The sequence below is a fragment of the Dipodomys merriami genome, unplaced genomic scaffold, assembly GCF_024711535.1.
Source record: "Dipodomys merriami isolate MVZ:Mamm:240054 unplaced genomic scaffold, mDipMer1.0.p SCAF_36, whole genome shotgun sequence".
Lineage (NCBI taxonomy): Eukaryota > Metazoa > Chordata > Mammalia > Rodentia > Heteromyidae > Dipodomys > Dipodomys merriami.
The window spans coordinates 1,611,288-1,627,900 of record NW_027205159.1 but is presented as its reverse complement, the minus strand read 5'-3'; the positions used below and the strand labels follow the sequence as shown (position 1 = coordinate 1,627,900).

Below are 16,613 nucleotides of genomic sequence, written 5' to 3'. Positions count from 1 at the left end.
AGTCTTAAAATCCATAAACATGGCATCTCTCTACTAAGACTTCTTTAACTAATTAGTGTTGTATTGTTTTCCATATATACATTCTTTATTTAGATTTATAGTTATGTTGTTTTTTTCCTTTTTGGATTGCTACTATACATTTTTTACTTTCACATATTAATTGTTAGCATGAAGAAATACAACAGTTGTATCTGCTATCTTTTTTGTCAGTCACGGGTTTTGAACTCAGGGCCTAGGCCCTGTCTCTGAGCTTTTCACTCAAGGCTGGTGCTCTACCATAGCTCCACTTCCAGTTTTCAGGTGGTTAATTGGAGAATAGAGTTTCAACAATTTTCCTGCCCAGGCTGGCCTTGAACCATGATCCTCAGATTTCAGCCTTCTGAGTAGCTAGGATTACAGGCATGAGCCTATATAGATAGCAACAGGCTATCGGCTATCTTTTTAATCTCACCTATTAGTGCTAAGGTTTGGGGGAGTCAAAAGAGGGATGGGGGAGTTGAGGAACATACCAGTACAACACAGTGTGTGGTAAAAAATAGCAAACTTGACTTCCTCATAAAGCTAAGGCTTACAACTGAGTTGTTCACCATTAGGTGTAATTGTTGTGCTTCCTATGTGTAAGTATCTTCTATCAAAGTGAAGAAGCTACTATTAATATCCAGGTAAGTGAATTCCTTTCTATACCCAGTTTGTAAATATTTATTAAACACTGAATAATAAATTTTGACAAATAATTTTCCTCATTTATTAAGGTAATTTTCTTTTTTGTTTTGTTTTGTCGGTCATGGGGCTTGAACTCTGGGCCTGGGCACTGTTCCACAGCTCTTCAGCTCAAGGCTAGTGCTCTACCACTTGAGCCACAGTGCCACTTCCTGTTTTCTAGTGGTTTATTAGAGATGAGAGTCTCATGGACTTTGCTGCCCGGGCTGGCTTTTGAACCGTGATCCTCAGATCTCAGCTTCCTCAATTGCTAGGATTACAGGCATGAGCCACCAGCGCCCAGCAGTAATTTTTCTTTTAGATTGTCAATATAGAAAAGCATTTTCATTCATTTCAAAATACTGAGGTCATCCTTTTATTCCCAGGATAATGTGCTTTATTATCAAGATAGATTGCCATTGTATGTAAATATGTATAAATATACATATTATTGCTAGAATAAAAGTGCAAAATATTGAGAATTTTTTAGTTCATAAGGCACATTAATCTATATATTTCTTCTCTTAAGTTGTTTTTGTCTCAATATGTAATAACAGTAATGCTGGCCTCATAAAACAAGCTGGGCATTTCTTTTTTTTTTTTTATTTTTTTATTTTTTGTTGGTCATGGGGGCTTGAACTCTGGGCCTGAGAGCTGTCCCTTAGCTCTTCGGCTCAAGGCTAGTGCTCTAACCACTTGAGCCACAGCACCACTTCCGGCTTTTTTTCTTTTTGCTTATGTGGTGCTGAGGAATCGAACCCAGGGCCTCATGCATGCAAGGTAAGCACTCTACCACTGTGCCACCTTCCCAGCCCCAAGCTGGGTATTTCTGTAAGATAATGTTTATGACTGGTCTAATTTCATCCTTAATTATTTTAGAATGTCCATATGGAGTTTACCTAATTGGAAATTAACCTGATTAATTTAAATAGATAAGGCCGATTTTTACAATGCATAATGGGATTATTTACTTGTTTCTTTGTTTACTTTCTTTGCAAGTTTTGGCAACTCACGTCCTTTTAAAAGTCTCTCTATTACAACTAAGTTTTAAATTTATAGACATAAAATTATTCAGAGTAATGCCTTATAATTATCTTGATACCTTCACCCCTGATAATGGTTTTGATTACTGTGGCTTTTTTTCTGACAAGATCTTTTTTTTTTTTTTGTCGGTCGTGGGACTTGAACTCTGGGCCTGGGCGCTGCCCCTCAGTTCTTCAGCTCAAGGCCAGCGCTCTACCACTTGAGCTACAGCGCCACTTCCGGTTTTCTAATGGTTTACTGGAGATAAGAGTCTCACAGCCTTTCTTGTCCAGGCTGGCTTTGAACCAAGATCCTCAGATCTCAGCCTCCTGAGAAGCTAGGGTTACAGGCATGAGCCACCGGTGCCCAGCTTTTTGGGTTTTTTTGTTTGTTTGTTTTGTTTTTTTTTGGGGGGGGCGGGGGGGAGTCCGGTCATGGGGCCTGAACTCTGGACCTGGGCGCTGTCCCTCAGCTCTTCGGCTCAAGGCTAGCGCTCTACCACTTGAGCCACAGTGCCACTTCTGGCTTTTTTCTTTTTGCTTATGTGGTGCTGAGGAATTGAACCCAGGGCCTCATGCATGTAAGGCAAGCGCTCTACCACTGAGCCACCTTTCCAGCCCTGACAATATATTTTTTATCGGTCAGTTTATCAATTTTATTGATCATTTTAAAGAACAATCTCTTCATCTAACTGCTTCTATTATTTTTCTGTTTTCCATTTCATTGTTTAGTGTACTTTATTATTTCTTTCCTTCTGCTCAATTTAGTCTTTAACATGGAAGTTTAGCTTATGGATTTGAAGCTCTTTCTAAAACATGTCATGCTTGCTTTCCTCTCTGTACTGTATTTGTTCTGTGTACTGTATTCTACAAATGTGGACAGTATGTACTTCATCTTCATCTGATCCAAGGTATTTTCAAATTTCCAATTTAAGACTTTTCTTTGACTCAGGGACTAAAGTATCTTAATTTCCAAAAACTTGAGAGTTTTTCCCAAGTGTATCTTTTATTTGGATGGTTGGTTTTGGTTTGATACAGAATCTTCCTATTTGGGCTAGGACAGCCTGGAACTTATGTAGCTCACGCTGGTCTTAATCCTCCTGCCACCACCTCCTGAATAACAGAATTATAGGTTCATGCAGTCCCAGCTCCAGATATATTCTATTATTTAATTCTACCTTATTTCTAGTTTTAATATAGGAAAACATATTGCATCAGCCAGGCGTAAGCTCACAGGTTTCAACAGTTGACTGAAATCCCATTCTACCTGTTTCACATTTACATTTCTGCTTTCTATAACACCCTGTACCTCTACCCTCTACCTCTCCTCCACCCTTTCTAGCTGAGAGAGACAGGGAGAGTAGAGAAAATATCCTGCATATAACTAGGATGATAGCAGCATGCCACCACACCCAACTTTTTGTTGGCTGAGGTAAAGTCTCATCAACTTTTTACATGGGCTGGACTTTGAAGCATGACACTCTCATCTCACTACTCCTGGCTTATTAGCTATGTTAAGTCTGAATGAATACTCAAACTTAAGGACAAGAGATCTTGCTGACAGGCTAGAAAAGTCTACTGTATGGCTCAAGAAATTATCTACCTTGGTGAAAATGTTAAGTTGGGTGTACATAGACACAAGATTATTATAACTTTTTGAAAATATAACTTTGTTATATAATATGGGGAGTAGATTTCAAATTACGGTAACTCCAACTTCCTTCTAATGTTAGCTTTGTAAATCTTTTCCTGTTCTTTTAATTTGTATTATATTTCATGTAGAATTTCTTACAGAAAGCACAACTGTCTCATTTTCAAACAATCTGCCTTTTAACATATTAACGTATATATTAGCATTTTTACTTATATTTAACGTAATGAGTAATATTTTGGGTCTACCATTTTGTTTATATTTGCTTCCTCTAGTTGTTTCCTTTTCTTTCTCTTTTCTTCTGTCTTCAGGATTATCCAACAACATTTTAATATTCTACTTTATCTACTGGTTTAGCTTATTTACTTTTAGTGAGTGGAGAAGAATCAGAATATTTATAGCTGGCTTTTCATAGCATACTTAGAAGCAGTATTTACATGGCACATGAGTCACTCAGAAGTCAGTCTAGGTCTTGGTCATTGGTTTATAGCTCAGTTCAGTTTTAGAAGCTTGGCTATGCTTCTTTGGGTCTGTTCTAAACACAGACAATCCCTGATAAACCTAGGAGCTATGTCAGCTTGTAAACAGAATCATTAGGCCTTGGTTCTCCAGCCTTCTCAACCCTGTAATTTCCTTTACACTGTGTCTCTCAAGAGGTTTTTCCTGGTTCCTCTGGCCAAAACGTGAAGCTGTCAAGAGTTTTATGTTCCCAGATTGTTGGGAAGAGCCACACATTTGGGCAAAAACAGCAAGAGAAATAGGATAAACAATAAAGGAATGTCTTCTCAAATTTAAGAGACCCCTCTTTCTAGGTCTCCAAGCCATAATTAGGTAGCCAAATGGGTAGGTAATTAAATTTTTTTTTAATACAATTTTGGTTACCAGTGGCTTGTGCTTGCAATCCTAGCTACTTGGGAGGCTGACAGCAGGAGCAATGCAGATCAAGGCCAGGCTAGGCAGAAAAGCTTATAGGGCTCCTTCTCAACAGATAGGTGCAGTGGTGATCAATGATCATCTCAAGCACAAAGGAGGCAGAGATAGCGCAGAATAGCAATTTCAGGCCAGCTCAGGCAGAAAAACTATGTAAGACTGTCTCCATGGAAGGAAAATAAGACAGTGGCATGCACTTGTGATCCCAGCAACCACAGGACTCCTAAAAATGGTGATAACCTCAGGGGCACACTAGGCAATAAGTGTGACCCTATCCTAAAAATAGCATGAAAAAAACTGGGCTAGTGGCATGGCTATATAATGCTTCCCTCAAAGTATGAGGCATGAGTTTAAACCCTAGTAACAGCAGAAGAGGGAAATGTGCTTTTTTGAAATCTATATTTACTACTTCCAGCCAAACATACAATGATTAATTTCAGCTCTGGTATGTTAAACACACTACTTACACCCAATGAGTCACCATCTCTACTCTAGGTGACAGCAGGAAACTAAACTATAAGATTTTTATGAGGAGAAAAATGAATAATGTCAGTTTATTACTGTATACATCAATTTACAAAATAAGTACATAATAAACCTGTAAATACAGTCCAAAGTATAGTCCCTAAGTCCAAAAATGACTATAATATAAAAATATATAAAATACAGGGATTAAAAAATTAGAAAAGATCCAACATATTCTCAGTAGTACAGTGACTATTTTTAATCATTTTATCCATTGGAAAACACAACTAAATGCCTAATTTGTCGTCCTAAGCCATCATTAACTATTAAAAGAACCAAGACGTTTTTGTTAAACAGGTGATCAAGATTTAAGCAGAAAGTATTAGAAGACTTTTTTGGCTGACTTATAACAGAAAGTATAGAAGTCAAAGAACACGTGTCATGATGTGAAAAAGTAATAAGAAATCAGTCTGAATTAGATACCCACTGACCAAAGAGATACAATTTGAGTATGTAAGTTATCTTCCAAAATGATGAAATAATAACTATTCTTACATTTTTCCTGACTTTTTCACAGAAATTCTTTTGATTCAATTCCATTCTTCTGAACACTACAGTATCTCTACGTGAGAAAACTCCCAAATGGTTCAACTAATTAAAAGCACCACTTACCTTGAGCCTGTAGAAGTTTAAGGGTAGCTTCAGCTCGAGCCCTGGCTTCTCTCTGGGATTTAGTTAAAAGTTTCCCTTCTTTTTTCAAACGTTCTTTTCTTTCCTTTTCTTTTTGCTTTTTCCTTTCTCTTTTTTCTTGTTCTAATCGTTCCTAAGAAAGAATGCATGTCAGAATTTAAAAATATATTAAAAAATATATAGGTATCAATGTGAACTTCCCAAACTTTAAAGCTCTTTAGATGCACAGTATTGTTAGGAGATTCCAAATGAAAATACTTAAAACATTATGAATTATCACTATGTAACAGATTACATAAGTAATCTGTCTCTACATGAAATAGACTTTCTGCAGCTCTTCATGTTAATATTTACACCAAAACAATAGTATAACTGAATTGCTATACAACTATGAACATTTTAGAAATATAAGATTAACAATATTCTGTAGGGAACCAATTTTGAATAAAAGATAGTATCAATGTTAACAACTTCATGAAGAACATACCTCTTCTTTACGCTTGGCTTCTAATTCTTCAAGTCGCTTTATCCGTTCTTCTTCTTCTCTCTTCTGTCTTTCTTCTTCTTCTTTAAGTTTAGCCAGAGCTTCTTGCATAGCTTTAACAGTGGCTTTGCTAGGTCCTTTTTTCTTTTCTTTCTCTTTTTCGTCCTTTTCTGTTTTCTTTTTCTTCTTATCTTTTTTCTTTTTGTCTCCTTCATTGTCATCTACCAAAAAGAATAAAAAAAGTAGGGGTTAGAGGCATGGCTGGTTCAGCTGATAAGAGTTCCAGTCAATGTGTGAACCAGATACAGTCTGAGGCTTAGTCCAAAGGAACAAAGTAGTTCCCTATGGTAATGAGGAAAACTGGTACAATTCAAGGACTGTCAACAGGCCAAAGCTGATGCCATCAGTGAGCTAGGACTGTGGGTATCAAGGCATTTTATGCACCTTGGTACCTAGAACAGCTCAGTTTTACTCAATCTACTTACAAAGCTGTTGTTAAGTTAAAAGGGCAATATTGTACTTCAGGAGTCTTCATCTATGGCAACCTGGGGGAGTGACTTGTACATGACAGACACTTGCATGAAGTTCTAAAGAATGACTTGATTTCCACTTAAGTTCTATAGCTACTTGCACATCTATACAAAATCTATTTTATGACAAAATAAAAAAATATACATAACTATACTACATGAACTCAAACTCACTCTTATTGTGTTTCTCAGATAATAAAAATTGCAGTAGTTAAAAAGAAAAAAAGTATCAATTTTTTGCACTAAAAGCTTCTTACTCTAAGCCAGGCACTGGTGGCTCATGCTTGTAATCCTAGCAACTCAGGAGGCTAATCTGAAGATCGAGGTTTGAAGCCAGCCCCAACAAGAAAGTCCATGAGACTCTTATTGCCCACCCCCGCACATGCCAGAAGTGTAGCTGTGGCACAAGTGATAGAGCACTAACTATGAATAAAAAAGCTCAGGGACAACTCTCAGACCCTGAGTTCAAGTCCTAGAACCAGCACCAAGAAAAGTTTTCTGTTGTTAAGAAAACCCATTCTGAAATCTAAGATTTAATTTCTATAGGAATCATTTGATCTTCAGATCAAATAAAAAGGAATTAGTTATGTTTATTTTTAAAACTGGTTATAATTTAAAAGATGTTAACTAATTTTAAAATAATATTACTTTGTATTTCAGACTGATTCTATGTTTTCATAGGAAAAGACTTAAAAGGTATTATCTGACACTCAGTTTTCAAAAAGTATATTTTTCTCTTTGACAACATTTAAGTTGTTATCTGCAAATAGTATTCACAAAATTCTACAAAACCTCCAATGTATAAATAAATCACTGAAAAAATATTTTATACTATATGTAAACGTTGAGCAATGACATAAAAAGAGTAGTTTTGGGTGGATATATTTTGGTTAAAAGAAAAAAAAAGACAGAGTTCTCACTATTCTGTCCATACAAACTTTAAATTTCAGCCTTCAATTAATCCTCCTGCTTTTGGTTCCCAAGTAGTAGACGTGTATATGTGTACCAGTGTATCCAGCTCGTTAGATGTAACTTTTAAAGGCTTTTATAATTAAGGTCCTTTATAACCAAGGACAAATAATAAAGTGATACTGAGGCATAATAATCACAACTTAGACTAAGCATGAACCAACCTTCTTATACCTGCTTATTACCAACCTTCTATAGCTGTCAGAGTCTCTCCTTTCTCTTCAAAGACAGTGCCAGTCTCAAGGGTTACTTTGGATTTTATACCTTCCTCTTCAGACTTCTTTTGAGGTTCTCGTTGTTTACTCTGGTCTTTTTTACCTGTTTCTAATTCTTCCTTTTCTTTCAGCTTCCGTAGTTTCGCTTTTTCTTCATCTCTCTTTTTTCTTTCACGCTCTTTCTTTTCTGCTTTCTTTTGTGCCACTGTCTTAATTTTGAAGGAGGAGTCATCATCTTCATTGCCACTCTCTACGTTAGGACCTGGTTTATTTTTTTGATTTTTTTTCTGCCCTTTTCTAGACTGTAAAAATTCATCTGATTCATCCCCACTTTCACCTGAAGAATTTACTCTGGAACGTTCTTTAATTTTCTTACTATTATCCTCATCCTCATCTGACCCATCCCACTTTTTATTTGATTTTTGAGCTTTCCCTTTAGCTTTCTTAGAAATTTTATTAAAATCATCATCATCATCACTCCCAGAGTATATTTCTATTTTTTGTTTCACATTCTTCTTTGCTTTTGACTCTTTATCTTCCAATTCTTCACTATCATCATCAAAACTCGGTTTTTTGTTCTTCTGTCCTTTCCTTTTTTTATCTTGTTTTGATGCAGATTCTTCCTCGTTGTTTTCTGTTGGCTAAAAGTTTTCACTGTTAGAAATATTAACAAAATTATGCGAATCTAAAAAAAAAAAACCCTGAGATCCCCTCAGATTCAGATTCACGTGCTTCACTAAGTATACATTTTTTTAACTCTCAAAATTATTTCAAAATAGTTTTATTTTACAAACACATAAGACTGAGCCATGGGCCAATGGCTCACTTTTATAATCCTATTCAGGAAGCTGAGATTTGATTGTCTGTTTGAAGCCAATCTAGGCTTATCTCTAATTAACCCCTAAAAGCTGGAAATGGAGCTGTAGCTTAAATGGTAGAATGCTAGCCCTGAGCAAAAAAATCTCAGAGACAGAGAGCCCAGACCTGTTCAAGCCCCAGAACTAGTACCAAAAAACAAACACAAACAAAAAAAACCATAAAGTCAAACACACATCTGACATTCACATTCACATTTCAAAATCCAGGTGTGCTAAAACAAACAGTAATCTCCAGCCACATTTATTGACTTTTGTTAATGACATATGAAACGCTATATGAAACTATTTTCAAAATAAAGGAGAAAGGTATCTACCATTTTCTCCATTACTCTGAGGCATATTCAAATTCAAAGGTTGAAAAAGAAAATTTATAAATGTGATTGCAACTGCAATCACATTTCAAAAATCAGTTTTATAGACATGCAAAATGCCATTAAGTATCTTTAGAATTGCAAATAAAGCATCTTTATATCTTGACAAATTTTAAAATACATTATTTCTGTCCTAAAAACGTTTTTCTATTGGGCATCATATTTTACAGAAATTTAACGTATCTACATTTACTAGTTTCCTAATATAGCTCTCAAAACCAACATTAGAACAGAACAGAAACATAAATAGTCAATCTGTGTCTTTCACCTTCACTGTTACAGTTTCTCTGTCAGCCTTGATGCCTTGAGCTTCCAAAGACAATTCTTCTAGTTCTTTTAGAATATCATCTTCACTAGAAAAGGAATACAACACATTTTGAAGAACTGAAATTATTAAGTGACCTCAGTATCAGGGCTAAAAAAAACTCAAATGTATTTAAGCATACTTACTCAAAGTCCTGCTTCTTTTTCTCTTTTTTCTTTTTCCCCTTTGACTTTTGAGGTTCCTGTTCCTTGGCAGCACCAGCTCCTTCAATTTCTGCAGCCAAGGCATCAAGATCAATGTCATCCTTGGTACTTAAAAATGAAAACAAGGAACTAGGTGTTACTCAAAAACAAGTAATCTATTATATGTAATTCATAGAAATGTATCATTTTAAAATCTTTTCATACATATGTAGAACAAGTAGGAAAAAATTCACAAAGTTCGTTCACAACAATGTGAGTTTACATCTGCTTATCAACTCCCTGAATCTACTTCAATAAAGTTTCTAGATTAGTCCAATCAGGAAGAGCTGCATGAAAGCTACCAAATAAAACAAAACAACAGAAATACCAAGTAACCAAGAAAAAGAAGTAACTCTAGTAGATACCAAAGGGATCCGTGAGGGTGTACTGAAGTTATTCAAGTGTATGAAGCTATTTATAAAACAAAAATCTTAAAAGGAGGTCTCAATTCTTGATTAACAATAATATTAAGTATCTGGACATTTACTTTTTTTTCTGTCCTTTTCTAGACAGCAAAATTTCATGATTTATCACCATTTTCACCTAAAGAATACAACAGCAAAAATCCAAACCAACTAATTAGAATACAGGCAAAAGACATGGAATATCCAATTTATACAGTGGACCAGTACATCCATTGAAGAAAAAAAAAGCAAAAAAACAAAAAAGATATTCTGCATTATTCACCATGTGGGAAATGGAAATTAAAAACACCACAACAATCAAAATGTCATCCTTCCTATAGTGTGATAATAAACAATACTGGAAGAATATACAGGAACTGAATTATCCACACTGCTTTAGAAATATAAAATTGTTCACCCAATCTATGTGTGTGTGCGTGCCACATCACAAAAAAAGAAAATTTAGGTTCACAGAGAAACTTGTTGACAAATTTTTATGGAAGTTTCATTTACATAGCCAAAAACTTAAAAACTGTGGCTTCCAATTCCACAGAACTATTCAGCAATAAAATTTAATGAAACTTTTGACATATACAACTTCTTGGATAGAACTTGATCCAATCTTCTCAATCTTTATGCATATGTGATTCCATGAATACAATATTATTGCAAAGACAAATTTTTAGAAATGTAGAACAGATTTTCAGTTTACCACAGGTTAGGAACCACAGGAGTAGAAGTGTACTGAGGGTACTTATGTGGTGACAAACAGACAACACAGCAAATCCTTGAATTATGTCCTTTATCTGAACTGTGGTAATAGATATACAAATCTACAGACAGGACAATTTAAAACAAAACAAAACACTAAAAACACAAAAATGAAATCAAGTGAACTTGAATGTGATCAGTGGATTTCATCAATTTTTTTGTTATTATAAAGGTGATATACAGGGCTGGGAAGGTGGCTCAGTGGTAGAGCGCTTGCCTTGCATGCCTGAGGCCCTGGGTTCGATTCCTCAGCACCACATAAGCAAAAAGAAAAAAGCCGGAAGTGGCGCTGTGGCTCAAGTGGTAGAGCGCTAGCCTTGAGCTGAAGAACTGAGGGACAGCGCCCAGGCCCAGAGTTCAGGCCCCACGACCGGACCCAAAAAAAAAAAAAGGTGATATACAGAAGAGCTACATTTACGAAGTCAAATAATGAATTCATTTGTTTTAGAGGGGAGAATATCATCTCTTCCCTATCTCCTAGTTTTTCCCTCCTGTCCCATCCCCAAGTTGTATAGTTCATTTTCAACATAGGATCTAGTGAGTACCACTACTACTGGATTTCATCAATATTAACATTTACTTCATAACACAGTATAGCTTTACAAGTTGTTACCACTAGGAAAAATTGAATACAGCATACATAAATCACCCTGTATTCTTACAAATGCATGTGACTACACACAATCTCCAAACTAAAAAAAAAATTTTTTTGTTGGTTGTGGGGCTTAAACCCGGGGCCTGGGCACTGAGTTCTTTTGCATAATGCTGGCTACCACTTGGAGCCACAGCTTCACTTCCAGTTTTCCAGGGGTTAATTGGAGATAAGAGTCTCATGGACTTTCCTGCCCTGGCTGGTTTTGAAGCATGATCCTCAGATCTCAGCCTCCTCAGTAGCTAGGATTGCAGGCAAGAGCAACCAATCCCAGGCTAAAAAAATTTTTTAAAGACAGTTAACATTGGAGAGAGACTCAACAAATGAGACTACCTTAAAATAAAATGTTTCTGCACAGCTAAAGACATAGCTAACAAACTAGAAAGACAGCCAACCAATTGGGGAAAGATATTTACCAGATATATATCAGACAAAGGCCTAATATCCAATATATACAAGAAGCTCAAAAAACTATTCCCTCCCAAATCTAATAAACCAATAATTAAATGGGCACGGGAGCTAAAGAGAGACTTCCTAGAAGAAGAGGTTAAAATGGCAAAGAAACACAAGTGGAAATGTTCTTCATCCCAGGCCATAAAGGAAATGCAAAAAACAAAAACAAAAACAAACAAACAAAAAATCCCTGAGATACCACCTTACCCCAGTCAGAATGGCTTATATCCTAAAATCAGGCAATGCTGGTGGGAATGTGGGGAAAGAGGACCCCCTTCTGCACTGCTGGTGGAAATGTAAACTAATACATCCACTCTGGAAAGTAATCTGGAGGTTCTTCAGAAAACTAAACATAGACATACCCTATGACCCCACCATACCACCCCTAGGCATCTACCTGAGCAACAGGAAACAGGATACAACAAGAATACCTGCACTTCCATGTTCATTGCTGCACTGTTCACAATAGCCAGGATATGGAAAGTACCCAGATGCCCCAATACTGATGAATGGATCAAAAAATTGTGGTACCTATATACAATGGAATTTTACACTCAGCCATTAGAAAGGATAACATAATGGCATTTGCAAGGAAATGGAACTAGAACAAATCATGCTGAGTGAGGTAAACCAAGATCAGAGACAAATGGCACATGTTCTCCCTGATATGCGGATGACATAATTAAAATGCAATGAGATACGACAAAGTAAAACAGGACTAAAGTTACCTATATATGGTGATACCAAAAGAGGATAGTCTCAGGAGAAAAGCGCCAAATTGTAATACCCAAGAAACTCTTCATTTGTATATAGAAATATGCATACTGAAAAGAACTGCAAAAATAAAAGAAACAAAGGACCTCTTCTTAATTTGTTTTATCAATTTTTAGATGACTATATTCTTTACCTCATATATGGTGTATATATGTGTACACCTGAGGGAAGGTGGGAGCAGAGCACAGAATCAGTGGAAAGCGAGTGAAAAAATATAGCAGGGGGGTCTATCAGCTATACTGGACATTGATGAAAGTAAACTAAGCAACTCAATGGCAGTGATGGGAGGGAGGGAAGGGAATGAGAGAGAAAGAGGGAACAGCCAATACTAAGCAAAAAGAAAGAAATGTTCATATCACCTGATAAGAGTTCATAAGCAATGTAGATTAAGATAATGATTGTAAGCATTATGCCCACCTTTGGTCCTGAGCTCCACCCAGACCTGAGCTCCTCCCAGCCCTGGTTCCCACCAAACAGCTGACCCCTCCCTCACTCTCAGCCAAGACCCTCCGGCAACTTAGATAGTGAAGGGTGCCCGGTGCTCCCTCCTCTCCTGGGAAATATGGCTCCTATAATAAACATGATAATCTTTCTCCAGTGCCTGCCTGCCTCCCTGTGGTCCGCTGAGATGAATGTGAAGGATCCTTTCAATGATAACTATCATTGTGAAGTTTAAAAGTTGTTTTTGACTTAGATTAAAGCTAAATAAGACAGTTAACAAAATACAAAAGACAGACTGAGAAAATACTTGCTGTATATTTGTTGAGAATTTCCTCTAATGCATAAGAAATTCCTTCAATCCAGTATCAGAAAGCAATATATATAGATAGATAGACACACACACTTTTTTGGGGGGGAGGGGCCCTGGGGCTTGAACTCTGGGCCCAGGGCCCTATCCTTCAGCTTTTCAGCTCAATGCTAGAGCTCTAACACTTGAGCCACAACACTACTTCTTTGGCTTTCTGAGTGGTTTATTGGAGATAAGAGTCTCATGGACTTTTGTCCCTGGCTGACTTTGAACCACGATCCTCAGATCTCAGCCTCCTGAGTAGCTAGGATTATAGGCGTAAGCCACCATGCTCAGCTCAGAAAGCAATAAATTTTTAATGGGAAAATCTGACCAAGCACAATCCATGAGATGCAAGGAGGAAATGTAAATTAAAACAGATGTCATTACACAGCCACTAGAATAATTAAAACTGGGTCAAAATTTCTCTGACACTCTGAGGTAAGGGTCTACTGTCTTCCTCTCCCCTTTAATCTAAGGGATCTGGCTGAAATGACATTTAAGTTTCTAGGCTTAGACCTTAAATCAGGTCATATTGAATTAGCTTGCTTTTGGGATGTTCACTGCCAGGCTAATGTGCATGTCCAGGCAATATGGACATACTAGGTTTATGAAATACAGGTCTAGCTCCAACTGACCACCACCAACTACCAGAAGAAGAGAAGGAATAAGGAAGACTTTAAGATGACTCCATTACATGCCCCATGGCTAGAAGCACAGGAGACCCCAAACAATACACACTTAATTCGGCAGAACCAATGCCCAGAACTATTAAAGATAATGATTTAAAAAGTTCAAGCCACTAAACTTTTGAATGTTATCACAGTAGTTAAAGAGTATCCTCCATTTCCTCCTCTATCTAATCCACATCAAAGCCTGAAAAAAATGACATGTTGCCAGACAAGCATGTATTGGCTAAATCCAAACTACACCACTCCTTTCTGCCTCCTGTCAACTTCTAAGTTGTCAAACAGAAACTACCCCAAATATCAACATGCTGAAAGAAAGAAGGCCATGCATAACCCTCTTGCTGCCCTTTTTCACTCTATTTGGTTTCATGCCATGTACCACCAAAATACTCAGAAACCTCCATTTCTTCTTACCCAGCATCAACAGTTACACACATAGAGGAAGAAGGGGGAGGGGCACTGAGAGGGATAAGCACAGTAATCATTGTTAAGATAATATCCCCCACCACTTGCAACTGCTGATCCCAACAGTCCTTATTTCCTATATTCTCAATAGTGTTGTTTCACTGTATAATCCATTAGTAAGATAAGAACTACATCTTGGGAAAAAAATAAGGAAAAGAAAATAAGTACCACAACCTTACAACTATCTTAAGAAGTTCTGATTCCTTACAAGCATTGGAAACCATATTGTTATTGCAACACTGTACAATGCAATGCAAAGGGTATGTGAGATGTATCATTACTTCCATAAATTCAATCCATTGTATTTTTAAGTATCAGATGCATTAGACAAAAAAAGGAGAGTACAAGATCAAGGACAAATATCATCTAGTGGACTCACCAGTATACCTAACTTCCAGTGTATTTCAGAGTCCAGTGTATCTCAACAATCTAGTATTGTTTTTACAAAATACAGTATCCCAAGAATTAAAAAGGTAGGTATTTAGTGATTCAGAAGCCAAAAATTCTCTCCAGTAACTTTTGGGTTATCTATTTAAATTTTAATTTAATAAAGACTCAAGATAAGGTGTACATTTATAATCCCAACTAGGCAAAAATAAGAAAAATTAAAGTTTAAGGAAAATAAGTGACAAGCTATCTGAACAAAGTTCAGGCTTCCAACCAGTAAGTTAGACTTCATCTCAACAAACAAGCTAGACATGGTGATTCTTCCCTGTAATCCAACTACTCATTGTTATAAATATGCTCTCCAAGAACCATTAGAGTCACAATAATATACAAAAAATAAAGAATTCTATCAGCAAGAAAAAATTTATTACTGCAAAAGGGTGTACTATCAACTAAAAAAAAAAATCTGGCAAGCAATCATACAGAGTAGGCAGTCTGCTCAGATAAGTATTCCTAACACAGCAGGCCTTGCCCCTCTGCCCAGATTGGTTGAGATCAGGGTCACAATCTGCTCAAAATAAGCTAGTTTGCACAAGATAAAATGTATTCACATAAGGTGATTCTGAAGTAAGAATAATATTCACAAGTAATCTCAAAGTATACCCACACCCTCTACTTGAATAGTCTAAGGTGTGTCCTAATTCCATACAAAAAAGAAATCAGTTTAAGACAAAACTTTATACTTTACAAATCCTTTTTTATCCCAAAGCAGTTCTTCTCCTCAAAAAGAGCTAACCAACTAGGCCAAAGCGGGAACTTTTAAGCCCTGCACGTTGGTAGAAAAGACAATTTTTCTCAAATCAAGACAAACAGGTAAGAGGATCACAATCCAAGCTGGCTCTAAGCAAAAACGCATTAAGACCCTCTCTCAAAAATAACTAAGGTAAAAAAGGGCTTCGATGAGCCAGGCACTGGAGGCTCACATCTGTAATCCTAGCTACTCAGGAGGATGAGATCAGAAGATGACAGTTGGAAGCCAGCCCAGACAGTCAAGTCCATAAGACTCTTATCTCCAATTAACAACCAGAAAAGCTGGAAGTAAAGCTGGGCTCCAGTAATAGAGCGCTTAGTCTTGAGCACAAAAGTGTGGGGACAGGGCTGAGTTCAAACCCTAGAACTGGCACAGAAAAAAGGGGCTAGGATGTAGCTCAAATAGACCACTTGGCTAGCAAACATGAGTGAGGCACTGAGTTCAAACTCCAGACCTGCTACCTTGTCACAGAACATTCACCGAAGCTTTTATGTATAAACTATTGCTTCAAGTTGAGGAAAAAGGTGTAAAATAAACCTTCATGCAAAGAGAAGGTGCTATTAAAGCTCAAACTCATTACTTCAATTTGAAGATTATCAGAAAATTAAGTCCTTGCCAGTACAGAAATGCTGAACTCAAAAACTGAAATACAAGCACAGTGGCACAACTCTGAAGTCCTATCACCTTGGGAGGCTGATACGGGAGGATCACTTGAGCCCACAAACCTAAGACCAACTTAGACAACTAGCAACATGACTCAAAAGAAAAAAAAAGAGCAGTAAATGGTAACTGGATGACACCATCGGCTTCCTTTCTCACACAACTTACTCAACAGCTATTTTCACAAATAACTCCCCTGCAGAACTAACCACTAAGAAAGTTAGTGCATGTGGCAAAGTAGTAATTCTATCAAATAGCCCAGGAGTTCCAAGATAATGACAGGTAGTGTAGACTCACAGATTGCAGCCTAGAAGCAAAGGTGATGTCCTGTGCATGCAATGGCTTCTAA

At 36.9% G+C, this 16,613-nt stretch overlaps 1 protein-coding gene across 1 annotated transcript in view; it reads right to left on the bottom strand.

Annotated features, from left to right (window-relative positions):
- Positions 1-16,613, bottom strand: part of Eif5b (eukaryotic translation initiation factor 5B) — an 80,416-nt gene that overhangs the window by 38,061 nt on the left and 25,742 nt on the right. Inside the window, exons 2-6 of the mRNA XM_069988530.1 lie at positions 9,355-9,480; positions 9,173-9,257; positions 7,630-8,296; positions 5,945-6,162; positions 5,440-5,590 (exon numbers count right to left, since the gene is read on the bottom strand). Coding sequence (XP_069844631.1) covers positions 5,440-5,590; positions 5,945-6,162; positions 7,630-8,296; positions 9,173-9,257; positions 9,355-9,480 — 1,247 coding nt within the window. The remainder of the gene's footprint in view (positions 1-5,439; positions 5,591-5,944; positions 6,163-7,629; positions 8,297-9,172; positions 9,258-9,354; positions 9,481-16,613) is intronic.